At 43.9% G+C, this 19,390-nt stretch overlaps 1 protein-coding gene across 1 annotated transcript in view; it reads left to right on the forward strand.

Annotated features, from left to right (window-relative positions):
• Positions 1-1,718: 1,718 nt before the first annotated feature.
• Positions 1,719-19,390, forward strand: part of HLF (HLF transcription factor, PAR bZIP family member) — a 32,499-nt gene continuing 14,827 nt past the window's right edge. The window contains exons 1-2 of the mRNA XM_034067680.1: positions 1,719-1,962; positions 3,203-3,538. Coding sequence (XP_033923571.1) covers positions 1,857-1,962; positions 3,203-3,538 — 442 coding nt within the window. The 5' untranslated portion in view covers positions 1,719-1,856. The remainder of the gene's footprint in view (positions 1,963-3,202; positions 3,539-19,390) is intronic.

Raw genomic sequence — 19,390 nt, forward strand, 5'->3', positions numbered from 1 at the left:
GGGAGCTGCTTGAAGGTCTTCCAGAGCCTTCTCTTTTCCAGGCTGAACCAGCCCAGCTCTCTCAGCCTGTCTCCATAGCAGAGGTGTTCCAGTGTTCCAGCCCTCAGCATATCTCCATGGCCTCCTCTGGGCTTGTTCCAACAGCTCTACATCTCTCTTGTGTTGGGTGCCCCAGAGCTGAACACGGGACTGCAGGTGAGGTCTCACAAGAGTAGTGTAAACATTTTCTATTATTTACTCTCCATTGTTGCTTACCTAATCTCTTACATGTATTGTTTGGATTTTTTTCCCCTTCATACTGCATAGAAAAAACATTCTGTACCACATCTGCATATGGATTGCCAGTTGGCCTAATCTTTGTGTCACTCACTGTGCACCCCTGCAATTAAAGGTTTCCAGTAACTAGCAATTTGGCCGTCTGAGGCAACATTGGTATGTGTACAATCATTTAATAACCCACTGCTTGTTTCTGGTTAGGTGATTTTAAAACTACCATGCTGCTACTGTGACATTCCTGCTCACAGCCTCTGCAGCCACCGACTGTGGCCTTGGAGGTCCTCCCACAGGCGCTGCTCAGTTGTCCATCACCATGTCTGTACTGCACTATCTCTGGTTCTCAGGGCCTGGCAATTCCAGCTGCCTGTCCTCAGATTTCGGTTGTACCAGAACAGTTTTATTGATCTGAATGTACTTTGGACTTTGATAAGTTACTTGGTTTAGTTGGATTGTTTGGCTAGACCCTATTCAGTGCACATAATTATAGACAGGTATGTAAGGGGAGAGCAGTGCATTCCAAGGCAGACTTCTGCTCCTCAGGCTGCTTTTATTTCTACATACTGGGCACTCCTGCTAAATGTTTATGCAGTTAATTTGCCTTTATTTCCTTACAGTAAGTATTTATTTATATTTGCTAATGGTAAAGAAATGACTTTTGAAGAAAGCTTAACAACTAAATATGGGCAGTGAAGCTTTGCAGAACGCTACCCAAAAAGCAGAGCTGAGAAAGATGGGAGATACAAACACCTGCAGGTACTGATGGGTGGCGGATCTTGAGCAGCCCATGACCAGGGCTCCGCTCCTGACAGGGTGGGTGGCTTAAAGACTCAGGGGATGGAGCCAGCCCAGCTCGCAGCGAGGACCTTGGAGGAGAGGGAGACTCCTTCCTACACAGTTTGCTATGAGACAGTGGGACCGTGTGCGGAGCAACTGTGGTCTCACCCGGTTTGCCTCGGTAACCTGTGACAGAAGCGATCTGCTCTGGGGACTGAGGCGTGCGGAAGGTCACTGTGGCTCCCACAGGGCACGCTCACAGGCCCGGTAACCGGTTTCCTCAGGAACGGATGAACCCTCCGCGCTGCGATGAGGCCGACCCGGGTCCCGCAGACCGGACGGACCGAGCGAAGCCAACAGCCGGGATCCCTGACACTGCTCCCGGTTACCGGGAACGGACCGAGCGAAGCCAACAGCCGGTATCACTGACACTGCTCCCGGTTACCGGGGACACGGGTCCCCGCCGGTCGGAGCACACCAGGCCTCGCTCCCCTCCATTGCCCGTGCGGCGGGGCCAGCGGGGCGGGGCTCGGCGGTGCTCGGGGGCGTGGCCTCCCCGCCGCTCCCCCCCGCCGCCAATGGCGGTGCCGCGCCGCGCGTGACGTCAGCGCCGGTAGCGCCTGCACATGGGCGCGCGGCCGGTGCGCGCGGTGCAGAGCGGGCGGCGGGGGCGGCGGTGTCGGAGGTGCGCGGCCGAGCGGCCCCTCCCGCTCCGCTGCTCGGGCGCCCGTTGCACCGCGCTGCGTTAGCGAGAGGCGAGGAGAAGGAGCCGTTGCCAGCGCGGCTGCCCCGGCGCAGCGCTCACCATGTCGCGGCCGCTCCCGCTGAACCCCCCGTTCCTGCCGCCCACCTACGGTGTGCTGAAGTCGCTGCTGGAAAACCCGCTCAAGCTGCCGCTCGCCCATGAAGACGGTGAGGCTTCCCCGGGATCCCTCGCTCGCCCCGGGGCAGGCGGTGTCAGCGGCACCCTCACAGCCCGGCCCCCGAAATGGCGGCCCCAGCCCGATACCTTTTCCCTTTTCCCTTCCCTCCGACCCCGCTTCCCGAGGCAATGGGCTCACGGGGGATCTCGGTCGGGTTTCCCGTTGTCGCCGCGGGGACGGCTCCGGCCGCTCGGAAAAGCGAATGAAAGGGAGCGCTTTGCCTTGGTGCTGGGCAAAATGGGGCGACGGGGACCCCGCACCCGGAGCCGGGTTCCCTCCTCGGCGCCCCTACGGCCGGCAGCTGTCCGGTCGTGCCCGCTGGTCCGAAGCCTTCCGTGCGATGGAAGGTGTCCGGGCAGTGGGAAGTTAACAACTCTCTGGGAAAGCTAAGGCGGTGCGCGGATTGATCAGTGTTTCTGATGAATCAAACGTTAAAACTGGAAACCTGTGAGAGGTCTCCCGGAGCCAAGGCAGTTTGTATTACCGGCTTTCCCAATCCCACTGCAGAGCGGTTCTCGGGATTTTAACGGGGTTATTGCATGCGGTTAAAAAGAACGCGTTATGAAGGTAGCTGACAGGATGCTTTACTGGTTCGTAATCTTGCAAATCTTGCAGCAAAAGTAGGTGTTTCACTTCAAAAGTGTGTACTGAGACCTCTGGATGGTGTAGGAATGAGCAGGAAACATCATTTTAACTGTTTTCCTCACTTCTACTTTTGAATTTTTTGTTAACTTTTCTGCACGTCAAAATACATGTTCTGTCAGACTGCACTGCTGTGCTAAGTAATGTTAAGAAGTACTGGATTTGGGGACTGCTTTCCTCACATAAGGAATAGCAAGACTGGGACCTTAATTCAGAAGTATGACAGGATAATAAATTGCTGGGATTTTGGATTAAGACCTCCTTTTCAACACGATACAGCCATAGTTTCCAGTTTGTTTTGCTTAAATAATCACATTTAAGACTGAGCGATTGAAGCTGACAGTCAAACATGTATGCAGTGGAACTGTTAACTAAAAATAGAGGAAAAACCTTGCAGTTGGATCCAGCGGAGGTGCTTAGCTGGCATGAGCCTTCAGTTCTCTACCACATAGAGTGAATCGAATGGGTTATTTTCATGAAGGGAGAATTTATTTCTTACAACTGAGTGCAGCAGAAATAATGGAAATAGTGGTAGCTAATGTTCTAATTACTGAGCTCTTACATCTTTATTGTATGTTTTGTTTAAGCATTTGGTAAAGAAAAAGATAAGGAGAAGAAGTTAGATGATGACAGCACCAGTACCACAGTCCCTCAGTCAGCTTTCTTGGGTCCAACATTATGGGACAAGACACTGCCATATGATGGAGACACTTTCCAGTTGGAATACATGGACCTGGAAGAATTCCTCTCGGAAAATGGCATTCCACCCAGCCCAAACCAGCATGAGCATAGCCCGCACCAGTCAGGTCTGCAGCAAGCTACCTCAGCATCACCTTCAGTCATGGACCTCAGCAACAGGGCTTCAACTTCAGTCCATCCAGGCATGGTGTCGCAGAACTGCATGCAGAGCCCGGTCAGACCAGGTAAATCAGCCCTAAGAACTTCCAGTGGATTTTGGCATGAGTCCTCCTCCCCTGTGTAAATCATTACTTCTCCCTGTATGGTTGACAGGCAGCTTAGAGCCAATGTGGTTCAAGTCACTTGCACTCCAAAGAATAAAAATTAATAGCTGTAGTTATTGCTAAATTGCTCCATAGGGATTTTTGTTTAGATTATGTAAGGAAGCTGTGAGAATTCCAAGGAAACTCGCCTATCTTTTCTTCATTGGTAGCCTAGCTATTCGCATGTGAAAAGACCACAGATGGAATAGTAATGCAGAGATGCCATGGTGTTAAATGAACAGGGCGAAAGACTAAGAAGGAGAATATTCCTTTGGCCAATATTCGACGTGAGAACATAGGAGTGGGCGATTATTTTGAAGTTAAAACTTTAAAGACATTGCTTCCACTAGTATGAATCCAGAATAACTGCTCTGGCTTGACACCAGCATGGCTGAGATCATGGTCAGTGGAGTAGTGTCAACATTGAAGTTTGGAAAACATGGAGCTTTGCCTTTCTTTTTTTTTCTTTTAAAGACCAAGGGTGACTTATTATTGTGCTCTTCTGCTCACATAAGATTTGCGAGAGCAAAGTGTGCTCTTGGCAGCAGGAAACCACTCCTCTCCCTTCTGCTTGATCATTTGCCATGCTCAGCGTGCGAAGTCATTGTCAGAATCAGTTGATAAGGAGGCAAAATAAATAAATAGAAGGACAAAAGTTGTGGGGCAGGATGAAATAGAGAAGTCTTACAAGCCTGTAATACTCTTTTCTCATTCAAAAGAAATAAAGCACCCCCCAAAACACCCCAAACCTGGCAACAGGCTCCTTGGCCCCGAGTCAGAAGTGTGTGTTTAGTCATGGATTTCGTTTACTTACTTTTACTTCATGTGGATTTGACTTTGTTTTGTGTTGAGGCATTCCACAGTTGACTAATAACTTATATGGGTTTCCAAAGTTAAAATGTATTTGGCAAGAGCAGGATGTAAAAAAACTCCTTGTTTTTCCTGAGCCACTTTAGCACATATATGCTACACCGTTTTCTGTTGCATGCGCACACACATTATCTAGCAGATAATCTGTCCTCATTCTATTTTATTCCAGAGGAGCCTGGTTATAAGCGGGGCTTTTAATGATCACCTGTCAGAATTTGTTTGTAATCAGCTGTCTCTGTGACTTTTCAACTCATTGATTTTTACTTTTTTGTTTGGAGTTTTTCCTGAGCTGTTTCCAGCTCAGGGTTACAACTGGACCCATGAAACTGGGCACTTTTTCCCTCTTGTAAAAGCAGTTCTGTCTCTTAGGGCAAGATAAAACCTTGTAATTTTCAGGTCTATTTTCCCCATGCCATCTTGCCTGAAGAATGATAAAAAATTTTTGTTAAACGTGTTTTTTAAAGGGAGCTCATTCCATTTCTTAAATATTTCCCCTGTAGTAAGTACTAAGCCGTAGTACCCACCGCGGGGGAAATTAACAGGACCCTGGTTTTTCATCAGGTTGTTGAAGTCTTTGTGCTGTTGTATAAAAATCTTTCTTTGGCAATCTGTTTTGAAGAGAATCTTAGAGTTGAGCAAGTTTTAATATAAGAAAGTATATATTTTAAAGGTCAAAAGTTAAAGTCAAAAGTCAAAATGAGTATTTAAGGTGGTTGTGAAAGTGCCAATGTGCTGCTTTGCAATATGAAAGTTAGTCTGCAGGTAGATGTTAAAATCATTATAATGGAGCCCTTTGGTTAATATATCTTAAGACTTTAAAAATACTTTATTTTTAAACTGTCACGTGAAGATTTGTTCTTATTTTTAACTGGTGTGAGCTACTGTTCCAGTATACCTGTTGTGATTTGTATTACTGTAATAAAACCCAAGAACAAATAGTATAAAGTATAATATTTCAATAAAAATTAATTTCATGTGATTGTCCTATTTGTAGGAAAACCGAGATTTTTTTTACTTTTTATTTTCTTAGGTGATAGTAATTCTCCTAAAAACATTTAATCGTTGTATCCTCTGAATTTTGTCTTACAATGGAAGCCTGTTTGAGTGTGTGGACTCTGGCTGAAGGAAGGGTCAAATCCTGTGCTGCTTATGTGCTTACTTCAGCTGGCTCTGCAGTACTTAGCGTCAGTGTATCACGTGCAGTGGGTCAAAACTCCTGTACCTGCATGTACTGTGTACGGGGGAGGATGCACACACGCACATGGAACACCAAATGTGACTCTTGTGTGTACGTGGCGTATCTCAGACATAGATGGTGTATGGAAGAGCGGCATTAGAAGATTTAAGTGTATGTGTGTTGAAATACAAGCCTTATCTGTCTTTAGAAGCTAATGGCATTGACCAAATATGTGTTTTCTCTGGGAAATCTGCATTGGTTTTCACTAAGAAGTGTCATCAGGCTCAGCAAAGCTGAGCTGACCCTCGCTGTAAACATAACATTAGAAAAATCCTCACTGCTGCTTTTTTTTTTCCTTAAAAGTAAAAAAAAACCCAAACCCCAAAACCTGTCAACAAAAAGGTTTGTTATAAATTTAACTTAATTCTGTTTTTCCGGCTTGGACGGACTAGTCAATGGAAAAATGGGTAGGTTCACTGGTTTATCATTATAGCAAAAAATAAAGCACACATCTGCTTTTCCATAAATTTCTCTTCAGCGGATGTACTTGTAGCAAATCTGATTTTTTGCCACTTTTGCAGAGGAGGGACATGGCATAATGGGTGTTGCAAGGTTCCAATCTCATGTATTTCTTTTTTACAGTTCCGACTTTGTTAGTAAATAGTATTTTGATATATTTTAGCCTTGCAGACCGCTGCGTGATGTGTAGACACGTTTAAAACTTCTGTGTTGGATGCTGGTCAGTCAGTTGAGATCTCTCAGCTGTGTGCTGGGGATGACTTGGTGAAGGGGGCAGCCCACAAAAGGGTGTGTGTGCAACACTCCCTTTATTGCAGTCTTCCTTCCCTTGTGTTTCTTAACGTGACCTCCCTCCTCCTCCCTCTCCTCCTCCAGCACAGCCTTTGTAGTGTGAAGGGCAGCATTCCCAGCAGCCAGGTTCTATGGAATCCTCTCCTATGCTTTCATCATTGTTTACAAGTAGTTGCTAGGTGTTGCATGAACCACAGTGTGAGCCCCCGGTCATAGAGTCGAAGGACTCTACCTCCAGGGCCAAGAGGAGCTGGGAATTTCCTGACCTTTGGTCTCCCATGTGACAACCTGGGAATGACCAGCTAAACCATCAGGCAGGCTGGTACAGGGAGCTGCTCTTCACATTGACTCTCACGTGAGGCTCTGGGTGGCTGTTGCCTGCATGACCATGTGCTGTAGGCACGTGGCAGTCCCCTGTGCAGCCTGCTCAGCATGGCTGTTGTGAGAGCTGCAGGCACGCGTGCAGGGCTGTGTGCTCCTGCCATTACCAGCCGATGCCGAATCACAGTGAAATGGAAACGCTTCGCTCTGGACTGCCATGGCAAGGGAAGTGCAGTACGCAGACAAACCTCACAAAGCTGCTTTCTGGATCAAAGGAAGATGCGAAATATATTCAGGCAAATATTAAAAATAGCCCGTCACATGACAACGGGGAAAAAAGTGCTGAATGCACAAGCAAGTTAATGCTAGAAGCAAGAACACTATGTCTCCTTCAAGAGATCTAATTTTAATATTCACTGTTAAATGTTGATTATTGGTTAAAGAATTGCTTGACTGTGTGAAAACGCTTGAAGTTAGTTCAAACAGTAAATAGCATGAAACATCTTGCGTTTTCTGCTGTGCTTTCAAAATATACCTTCAGTTCTCATGGGGAATGGTGCTTTCCCCACAGACAGAGCTACTTAGGCAAGTAAGGGCTATCCAATGTTAGGAAGTGAATATACAGAGGGAACAAGTAGGGGTTTTGTCACCTTAGAAAGACATTTCAAGGATGTTTGAGTGCCAAACTTGTTGTACTTACCTAGAGAGTGCAGTGTTTTTTCTCAGAGCTTTGCTTCCTATCTCAAAGTGTATTGGAGAGTGTTTGATTGAATGATGCTCTAGTGCAGTAATCTGATTTATTATGTTTTTTTTAAGAAGCAAGTATGCCCTGAGGTCTTTGATAAAACAATATGTTGTAGTTAAGAGAGAAGACGTCATCAGGAGATATATACAGTGAAGACACTGGCATTATCTGATTAGATGAAGCTCCTAGGAAGCACATTAAATTGTTCAATCTCTACATGTTTATACGGTGGAGGATTAGCAATTGTGGGAGTTAGCAGTGGCAAGATTCTGCCCAATTAATCTTGGCAATGGGTACTTTACTCCTCATGTGGTCTTACTTATTTCAGTATTGCTCAGCAGGTGAGCAGCTTGTTGGCTGCTTTCTGTCAACTCTTAGGTGGAGCAGTAAAATGTCACCATTCACTCTCTTGTCATTCATCTTTCTGGATTTCCTTTTTCAAGGGGGGGTTACAGCTCTTGGAGTGCCAGTGGAGTTTGCTCAGGATGGAAAGACGTAGTCATCATTGGTAAAGAGGACTTGAGAGCGTTATGAAATCAGAAGCTCAGTTGACTGGCAGTACACTGTGAAGCTATTTAGTATTTATATTGCACAAACATGATCTCAAGTTTCTTTTTTTGAAGTCTTACTTTCATAACGAATAAAACGTTTTTTTTTCACTATTTTGTCTGAATCCCGCAGAAGATTGTGATGATCAGAAAAGCTGTTTCAACAAAGTTATATACAAAAAACCCTGTGGTTTGAGCTCTTCTGCATTAAGTAGATAATGAAAGCTCTGAAAAAGAAACCCATTTACTTAAACCTCAACTCTACTCCATTAAATGGAGTAAGTTATACATGATGAGCTAGTATAGAAAATGAATATAAAATTCTCGGCAGTGTCAAAACAAATACGTGACAAACATTTTGTAGCTTTTATCACTTTTTTTTTATATATATATGTATGTATGAACAAATGGCATTGGAGAAGCTGTCTGTTTCTCACAAAGCTGAATTTGGTCCTGAGAGCTTAAGAGCTCACATGAGAAGAGCTAACACAGGTAGGTACGGCAGCACGTGTTGCAACAGTGTTTATTTTTTGTCTTTTTTCTTTCTCTTTTCTCCTAGGGCTTTTCATAGCACTTCAGCTTTGCATAACTGAGGTGCTATCCATCAACTTTTAAACAAATACAAGTTATTGTTCAACCTCTCGCAGTCCTGCCACGCTTGAAACTGTTGTACGGGTAGGCTGCCCAGTCCCATTTTCTGAGCTAAATCCTGCCAGGGCTAAATTTGGCCCAGATTTTCATTGCACACTATCCAGCGCCATTGCTTAGCTTCTCTGATGTGGTGTGCTTTTGCTGCAGGGTTCTCCACTCAACTTTGAGGGGAAATGACTTTAGCTCTTCATCTTACTGGTATTATTCTCTTGTTCATGTTATTTGCCATTTAATGAAAACAGGCATTGAGCATCTTGAAGCTCTTTGCTTGTGTTTTGGTGTATGGCCGTTTGTAGGAGGAAATAAAAAATTCCAGTTGTATTAGGGTCCTAGAGAGCTGAGGTCCTTGTTACTGGAATAGAAATTGAGATTATCACTGAACCAAAACTTGACAGCAACCACAGATTGATGTATTCGCATGGATTTACTACAAGTAGAAGCTAGAATGAACTACAGCGGTAACTCATCTGTGACAAAATACCATCCTTAGATATGTAGGTGTGTAAGCAGAGAGGCAAAAATACTTAGTTTGGCAGATTTGTTGAGGATGGAGAACGGCTTAAAACAAGAAAAAGCATTCTTTTCCAATTAGCCTTAGGGAGCTCAGCTTGCTATAAATTCTGTGTTCTGGAACATGGCTGTGGACAATAGGTCAAAGATTAAGTAATTCACTACAGAACTGGTTGGTAGTCCTCAATTTAATAAACAAATTAATGAACGGGGTTCTCCATCCATAGCAAGGTCCATTAGTGTGGCAATGACTGCATCCTAAATTTTAAAGTCTTGCAAAGCTCCCCACTAACTTAATTCTTGTGTGTGGACATTGCTTTATTTGAGGCGACCTGATAACTCGGCAATCACGATACAGCACTCGAACCAGAAATTAAATGCAGGCCTACCAGTAACTGCTTATAACTTGAGATTCTAAGGAGGTGAGGAAGAAAACTGTAGATTGCATTTTGAAAAACCGAAGGAAAACTAATGTGAAACTTGTGAACACAAAATACTCCTGCAGCACTCTGCTTGATGGAGCAATCAATATTTTTAGCACAGCGAGAATACTGAAATTACAGCACTAAACCTTCTCGTAGAAGAGTGCATTACTCAAGGCTGCAAGATACAAAGCACAGGCTCGAAGCGAGAGGGCTGCATTGAAATGGAGGAGGTGACTTAAAACAATTTAGTCCTTTTCACAAACTCACCGTTTCAGCATTTGAAATGAGTCGTGTTCCATCAAGAAGTCTGCTTAAAAACCAGCTGTATGCTCACATTCTAATGCTTCGTAAGTAGGAACTAAGCGCTCAAACCCAAATCCTGTTCCTCATCAAAACAAAGAGGGTTAAACCGACTTATTTTGAAGGCCCCTGCAGCAATCAGACATACCACTGTTCCCTCTTTCTTTGTGCTGCAGAGTGGAAATATAGATGTTACTGACGTCTGTAATCCCCACAGCTGCGGCCCCTTGTTGCAGCGCGGGGCATTTGGCCGTGCTGTGTATGTAACTCTTGCAGCTCTGTCCCTTGCTGTAGTAGGTGAGCATTGGGGTATTTTTTTTGCCTGATTTGCTATGAAAGCAAACTGGATCCAGCCATGCTAGGTATGCGCGGCCTCTTGATCCTGATTTTTGAGTGTATTTGGCTGATGTTAACCAACTGTGTCAAGGAAGTTGTGATCCTGAAAGAATAATCACATTCCTAAAAATTCATGAAAGTAGATGAGTGGATAGGGTGGGAATCTGTTACAGAGCAGGGAGAGCTGTAATGTAAATGTGCATTTTCTACATGAGAAAATTTACATAAGACCTTTAAAATGCCTGATCTGTGTGAAAAGCTTTTGGGAAAGCTGACACCCATTTAGACACCATGAGATGTCAATTCACTTTGAGAAATGTATATGAAAGAAACTAGGTTTAATTGGTTTAGTGTGTGTTGGGGGGGATGTCACAGACTTTTTTCCACCATTCTTCCTTTGAAGTGCTCTCAGCTCCTGGGGTCCTGTGATTATGTGAGACTCCAGGGTTTCATTTATAAAGCTCGAAAACCAGCTATGAGATTTGTAGGGCATGCTCTTGAAAACACTCAGCCCAGGCAATGGAGCACTCTTGATCCTCTCCAAAGTCAAGCACAGTTCTTTTACCTAAAAGTTTTCTGAACTTTTACACAACCTTGCTCTATGGGTCTCCTCTTTTTCAGCAAGTTTGAGGCTCCCTTGTAGTCAGCCAGCTTCAAATTTGAGGGCTGTTATCACAGTCATTGCAGTATCACAGGTGGGCAGATGTCCAAGTGACCTTGTGTATGCGTCTTGCCATTCATCCTTCACAGCCCGTTTCGGCCGGGGCTCTGTGCTCAAAGCTGCCTTTCATGGCTTGCTCTAATCAGTGCAAATTTCCGTTCTGCCCCTGCGGTGTGGGGTGGAGGTGGGTTAGAAGTGAATGGGAAGCAGGGGAGAGCAAGAATGGGCTAAAAATGTTGAGGGCTCAAAGAGGAAAAGTAGGTCGTGGCAGGGTATGCGTGTTGGGAGGAGGACAAGGGGGAGCACAAGTAGGGGGAAGATTTGTTTTCCTATTGGCTTTTCAAAGTTGTGCAATTTAAGAATTGGATTAACCTGATATGACTTTGTTTTTCTGCCAGATTAGATATGTTGAGTTTCTTGGCATTGTGAATTGTACAGTACATTGTGTGCTGTAAAATACGGGTGTGTCGGGATAAAGCTGTAATGACACAACATGCTCACAGTATAATGCAGTGCTGCTGGGTGGACTCCCCTGCTCCCTTCGCGTCCCATTCCCTCTACCCCTCAACATAAATACATAATACAAATCTATCAGAACCTCTCTACCTTCCTATGTTCTGTTTCCAGCACAGCATCAAGACATTGGAATACTTTGTGATAAGGTGAGGTTTACCTGATGCCTGAAAGCCCATTTGATCTGGCAGTGGTGTACACTATATGAAGTGTCTTTTAAGAAACAAAATAAGGAACTGATATATGAAGACACTCAAGTTTCTTCCTACTTTCTCAGGATTAAATTGGAGAAAGTCTACTGGGAAATGTTGCAATTTTTGATTTATTTCCTCTGCTTTTTTAAACTAAGACATTGACTTTGGAAGAGTAAAAAATCAGATACAGATCTGAACTAACTGCAAGTGCTGAGCTCACTGTTGTTTGAAGTACACTGCAGGAGCATATCGATGTCAAAGTAAAATTTTCACAGCAGTATGTGTTTGTTCAGTTGGTGGTACATACATCCTGAGATAATTTAATTTGGTGGATCCATTTTATATGCCAGGCTAGCCCCATGGAGTAGCCTGATTCTCTTTGCTTACTGCAAAGCATGGGGTGCAGTAATGAGTAACTGCAACTTGTCAGCTGCAGAAAGGTGGCCAGAATTGGAGCCCTGTTGAGCTGGGTGATCACTGCTCTGAGGACTAATAAAGAGTGTGCAGAGTTGGCATGAAACTATGAATACCTTAGGGCACCATTGGTTAATTCCCTCTTTTGATTCCCAGACTTCTCTGGGGATCACAGATACCTAAGCAGGTTAGTCACAGGGTTAGGTTAGTCACTAACCTAAGCAGTTAGTCATACTACATGACCGTAGTATGGTCTCCAACTGTCCAGTGACCTGCCCTCTGTATCAGCTGAAAAACAAGGAATTGATTCTTCTGCCTGTAGTGAAAATTATTTCTCTGGGAAGAGCATAAATAGCAGATAAGGTTAAATAAGTTGGGTATCAAGAGAGTGCCATGTTCCTTAGCTGTATGTTCTTACAGTGTCTTACTCTAATTCACATAAGCAAAAACAATGTGGTTTGCTCATCAGCTGTAGGTTTTCCTAGTAGGGAATGGTAATTGAGCCATTGTTTGAGAGCAACACAAACCAAGTAAAATGGAGCAGGAGTTTGATCTGCATCACTGCTGTGTACTGCAATGAAAGAATTAGGAGTGCAGCATGTTTCAAATTAACCTGTATATCTATGCTTTGAGTTTAATCCACAGGCTTTCAGTTATAAATGTTGGACAGCTGTGGTCTGGGTGTCTGCTTGAAACACCTGAGCTGTTTGTGTCTCAGCACTTCAAATCTCAGGGCATTGCCTAGACTTAGGGACCTCCTGTTTGTGCATCCGTAATCACATGGCTGCTCTCAGAAAGCCTCATCTTTCTGCTGGACTGGACTCATTGCCAGGTTTAAGGAGCACTTATCCAAACTCTCTTGTATCTGCTCAGTTTTCTTGGTGTGGTGTGGTCGAAGTCATCATTGAAAATCGTGGTAGTCTCTGTCTGGAAGCTATTCTGAACACGTGCGAATAAATCTTTAGCCAAATAGAAGAACTGGAGGTGTAATTATCAACTCGAGTGTGTCTGATTTCACCAGCTGCTGCACATGTCTGGGTTATCAATTTATTTCTGTTGGAAAGTAAATAAATCTCACTTTTCTTCAGCATCCTCATGACTGTTTCAGCTGAGTAGCTCTTATCTATAGCAGGGATGTACTTCTGAGGTCTTGCGTTTGGAGGCTTTAGTTTCTGCTTCCACGTGCAACGTGCTCTCACGCATCATGTGCACCTGTGACACTGGCTGAGGATGCTGTTTGTCTCTTCTTAAGTCGGTTGTTTAAAAACATTATTATCACTGCTATCAAAATATAATACCTTACCATCAGGGTAGCTTTTATCCCATTATATTCTCCATGGTTTTTGGCTTGAACCCTTCAGCCAAATTCTGTCTCACTTCATCAACACTACTGTGTTTGGCACTACTATATGGGGGCCATTTAAGTAGCGTCAGCAAAATCTGAACCATAGGGGTTATATAGCACCATCAGATTCCTACCTTTCCTGTACTGGGCCATATCCCTAGAGGCTGAAGTACCTCTGGTTCTCCTAAGTATGGAATTTAAAGTCATAATGTTTTGTATTTTTGAGCTAGTGATGGGAAGCTTTCACAATCCTATATGATGAAGATTTTATAGTGCCTTTTCCAAGGCAGGTCCTCTCAGGGTCTGCATCCTCATCTCCTATCAAAATCCAGGTGAATATCTGATGCTCAGCACCCTCACTGCATGTGCTAAGCCCTACGAGCCCGGTTAACACCAAGTTAAAATACAGCACTGGCAGCACTAGCATTTAAGTAAACTCCTTAAGTGATTTCTTGTTTTGCTGCCCTTCAGTTTCTAGCCCCTGGCTGCTTGTTTCCCACTTTCTCACGTTTTCCCAAAGCCGCTGATGTGCACAGTCTGAAGATCACATTTAACCAACACAAGGAAATCAGCTTGGCCCGACGGGCTTCTCTATCACGTGGCTGAGAATGTGTTCACTCTGTTCTGCCAGATTATGGCTAGCTGAGCAAAATACAGTGAAGCTCTGGGCTTCTGGCCAAGCTTTTATTTCAGTTTGGAGCTTACAGCCACATATTTGCTGTTTGGCAGGACATCCACTGGGGTATATTTGGATAGTAATCTAGCATTGTTTTGCTGCTTTTTTTCTTCTGCTCTCTTTTTTTGGTTAATGCACACAGATAGTATAATCCCAACATTTACTCTGGCCAGTCTGCACAAGATTTCTCATTGTGCACCGTTACGTATGTGCACACAGCACTTCTAGCCGTGACCTTTGATAAATATAAGTCAAAGCAATTAACTTTCTTCTATTGAAAAATTGTGGATGTCCTACTCTTTGCCCCCTATGTGCTGATAACAGAGCTGTGTTGTTACTCTTTCCAAGATCAAAAGCTTCACTAGGGTTTGATTGAAGGCCAATTATGGAAGGAAGTAGCTGTGCTGGAGCTCTGAAAATAGCAATAATTGTTAAAATAATAAAGTGTGTCCTTGTGTGTCTTTATCATATTTAAAACTTCTTTTGGGGGAAGGGGGTGGCTTTCCTCTAGTTCCAAAATATTAGCAAATGCCTTGGGAAAATAGGAGTGTGCTGTTCGGAGAACAAGTATCCCTCTCTGGATTTCTTCTGTTCTATTCTCCACCCCAAGCCTTGCCTTCCTCTGAAGCTGTTTGCATGCAGCCTGACTCATGCAGGAAAATAAAGCTGGATTTGATTTTTAACTGTATGGGAGGCTTTGGGTTCGGGGGCATAAAGGGTTTATGATGCAAACTCATTTATTTCTCTGTGAAATGAAAACGGGCTTTTCAAAATACAGCGTGTTTTGGAAAGTTGGCTCTGGTTCGAAACCCAAACATCTCTGAGGGCACCCGTGTGTGAAAAAATAGTACAGAAAGACATAACACTTGGGGAGGGGGTACGAAACAAGCAGTAGTGTTCAGGAGCGGTGCCTGTTACTTTATAAAGGGGCATCTGTCTTGAAATAGGAGTGAGGGTGGTTGGTTGGTTTGTTTTATATGGACGGTACCGAGCTTGGAATTGTGTTTTCACAGTAACTTTATCAGACACTTGGAGCTGTGTCTGAGCAGATAAATGCTGGCAAAAGCTGCAGACTTTTCCCCAGGTCTGTACGTTGTTCTTTAGGGTTTAGAGTTGCCTTCTCTTGGTCTTTCTTCAGTCCTCAGAGAGAACAGAACCTGAGAGAAAGAGCCCCGTGGTGAGAGCCTCGGCTGGTGTTGGCTGAGTGCTTCAGGAAGGGAGAACTTGGTTCTTAGCGTTAAATCTCGATGTGTATAAATGTCCATTTATCACTTGCTGTGTAGCTGGGAATCATCAAGGGGAATGGATAGAAATTAAGATAATAATATGGACAGTGCTAAGTAAATCTGCAGTGTTTTATACTCATGGCTATAGGTGCTGCTTTGCTGATCATACAGTTGTGACTGGGTTGAACTTACAGCAAGATTTTACTAGTTTGGGTTTTTTAATTAAACTCTTGTGCTTTCAGACATCTATAGGACAAGATAATCCTTATGTGAAGTTCATCAACCCTCTGTATTTCTTTTTAGCTAACTGGACTCAGAATCACTAATTACTTGAGTAAAATATTTGCATTATAGGTAAATGGTATCAAGTAATAAGCTTAGAGGATTATACGGATCCAGTGAAGCCGTTTGATTTGTCACTTGGACCTTAAGGACTAGAATTTTCTTAGCCCCTTGAATTACTAGGACAGGACCTGTTATTTATTCATTTGAATCTCACTGTTACACTCTCTCCATTGAAGTGAGAATTATTTAGTCTTTCTTCATTCACTTAAACATGTTTTTAAATCATGTTTATTCTGACCATAAGACAGTTTTATGTGTATAGCAGCCATAAAATACTCTGCCTAAAATAACTCCGTTCACTGCTGTTACTGGGTTTGGATGGATCTTCACTATACAAACTGCCTCGTTGCCTTCTAGAAGTTTAGTTGTCAAAACCACAACCTTAGCGAGGGGTACCCTGTTGGTTGACTTAAAGATGTTTGTATAGTTGGCAGCTTCAGCTGCTCTCAGAAACAGCCTTGCCTGATCTCTAGGAGCTGCTGAAACTCATCAAGCAGGTTTCTGCTACCCAATTATCCAGTTAAGCAGAAAGAGGAAAGGTGTTTCTCTGTTTTTTTCTTTGCTAAGTTTAACCCATTCTTCCCCAGGCTTCAGTAACTGCAGATGTTCATAACAGTGGAATGACAGCAGTGAGAGTAAGCAGAAGAGTGTTAGAAGGGACCTCTGATCTTACACATAGATCAGTATTTGCATCCCTCAAGTGGGCAGAGACATGCCATTTCCAGCAGAAACATAGAGCACTGATCCTTGGCTCTAAGCCCTGTCTCATGCCCCTCACCTAGCTTTTGGTCTTGCATTTTAACAATATCTTAAAGAAATAAATTCCCCCCTCCAATGAGCCCCCTCCCCACTCCAGTAATGAACGTTTCATTGCTGCCAGAGCAAATTTGTTGATTCCTAAACACTCCTACTGTGTCTTGCTTGGAAGACTTCAATTGCTTGTGTAACAAGTGCTGTGGAGGACATGAAAAAGCGCTTTCAAGTAGAGCTCTGATTTCCTCTACATATTATAAGAATAAATAAACGCTCAGCTGATAGCAGACAGCTGGGTTGTCCACATCTGACTGCCTTCTGCATTGATTTTTAAGACAGGACATGTGCATGACTGCTTTCATGGCTATCAATACCAGATGTGTCTGTGTGGAATTTGCAGAGATGGCAAAGTGACAGTGCAGTTGTCAAACAAATGATTTTGCTTGTGATTACTGGAAATAGTAAATGGGTGGGTGAGATAACGTGCAAAGACATTCTCAGTTCCAGTAGAGAACAAGAGCATTAAATGACTTTCCTGACTGCTCTAACAAATAGTAACATGGTGAATACTTTTCTCCTTCCCACTACCTGCCCAAGGAATCTGTTCCATGAGCAGCAGAGCCTCTGTGGGTCCTGTGATGGGTGAGGAGGCTCTTGCAGCCTTCCTTCCACCAGGGAGTTACCAGCTCCTTTCATTTACGTGGCTTTCACAAAGCTTGTTAGTAATACATGTGCATACCTCTCTGCCAAAGTGGTTTGAAATGGGCCAGCAGTTTCAGAAGCTGTTGGGAGGAGGCAGACAGGCATGTGCACAGCACGATTGCACAAACCTCATTTCTCTAGGAAACTCAGCTAAAAAGTAACTGTCAAGTACTGGGACACTGAATGGAACTTGCAAAGTAATTGAAAAGGGCTGAAAGGCCATTTGGTATCTCAATTGTGTACATAGCCTTTAACCAGGAACACAAGGTCTTGCCCACAGGTTAGATCCACACAGGCAGGTTTCCATCAGCCCAGGACCTGGCTTGGCAGAAGTGAAGTGTAATTTGGTGCCTGCATTGATTGTTTTGAAAGTGACTGGGAATGCTTATGAAGAAGTAGGTACAGATACTCACCAGCTTAGGTTGAGGCTGTTGCAGAGCATGACGTGGTGGTCTGAGCTGTGCTAGCAGCTGAGTTGTCTCTGCAATATCCTTTGACTATAGATAAGGCTTTCTTTTGTTTCATGAGTAGCCTGAAGGTGTAACTGAATATTTACTACTGTTCCACATTGGTTTGTTTGCTTTTATAAAGGAAGATCTGTGTGTGCACGAGTTGGAATGCCTGTTAATAACCAAAATTTAATAGAGCCTTTCTGTCATCAGTATTTTATTGAGTTTTGCTTGTGCATTGAGTCCTCAAGGACCTTATCCAGGCATCAAGATGGAGCCAAAGGAGGTAGAGCAAGTTCTCAGGTTAACTGAGCAAGGAATCTGCAAAGCTGGGTGGCCTCCCCATCCATAGCAGCTAGAGCGAGCCTTGAAACAGGTAAAGATGGGTTGAGACTTCAGTAGATGCTTCTTCCAGGCTGCAGGTTGATGGGGTGAGGTGCACGGGTTGAACAGCATGTTGTTTGTGGTGGATGGGCAACAGCATCTAAACTGGGTGTGAATTGGGTGGAAGGTATGCACATAAGTGGCCTGGGCATGAGGAAGCAAAGATTGGTTTCACCTGTGAATAGATGAGTTACTTCTGGTGAAGTGCAGAACACATTAAAGGTGGCACAAAGCATCTTAATCAGGAAACTAGCTCTTAATTTATTTCTGACACTGGAGCCCCACAGATCTGGTCAATACCATTTCCTTTATTCCTCCTGCATTTGTAATGGGAGAACTAATAAACATGTTCTGCTACAGTTTTGCTCTATTTTGTGTCATTTTTATGTCCAAAATATAGAGGGCTTTAGAACAGAAGAAGAAAAACTGCATATCTGAGTTTAAGATAAAATAAGATGATCTCTGTGACAGAGACAGCAGAAATGATGTGATACGACAGTTGCTGTAGCAACACCACCTACTTCATGAAAATCAGAGTTAACAGGAGTGTAAAAGGTAAAGCCCACATAATTTTCCAAGCCTATGAATTGTTGCTGCCCTCAGCTTGCACTGCTTTCCAACTCTGGTGTTTCTCCTTCCATTTGGGCACAGATACACCTTTTTCTGCATGGCCACCTCCCGAAGACCTGATCCTGTATTCAGCAGGGGCACACAGTGGGGGTTCTACAGGAGCAATGAGGCCTGCAGTGTTTTTGCCTGCAGGTGACAAGGTGAATAAGAGGGCAATAACACCAAGGACTGTGTCATGTCATGTCCTGTCCTCCCTCCCAAATCCTCTCAAAAGCCTTGGACAACAAAATGCCTATAGGGCCTATGCTGTCTGACAGATACCCTGTATGGAGAATGGGATGACCACCATTGTAAAAAGGAAACCAGAACACTTAATCTACTTCTGTGGGAATAAGCTTTTAGTAAAGCAGTGTTATGTTCAGTTAAGTATTGTAGAGACTGCAGGTGTCAGAGGTAGAGACATACATCTTCATTATCAGAATGCTTCATCACATCTGATGTAGGGACTCTTCATTAGGGACTGTAGTGATAGGACAAGAGGTAACGGGTTGAAACTTAAACAGCAGAGGTTTAGACTGGATATAAGGTAGAAATTCTTTACTGTTAGGGTGGTGAGGTACTGGAATGGGTTGCCCAGGGAGGTTGTGAATGCTCCATCTCTGGCAGTGGATGAAGCCTTGGGTGATATGGTTTAGTGTGAGGTGTCCCTGCCCATGGCAGGGGGGTTGGAACTAGTTCATAAGGAATTGTGAGCTTAAGGTGCTTTCCAACCCTAACTGTTCTATGATTCTATGACATTGGCACTTTGCCCCCTCCCAAATAAACCCAAAATAGCGGTGTTCCATACCA

This window comes from Melopsittacus undulatus, chromosome 11 (assembly GCF_012275295.1).
Source record: "Melopsittacus undulatus isolate bMelUnd1 chromosome 11, bMelUnd1.mat.Z, whole genome shotgun sequence".
NCBI lineage: Eukaryota > Metazoa > Chordata > Aves > Psittaciformes > Psittaculidae > Melopsittacus > Melopsittacus undulatus.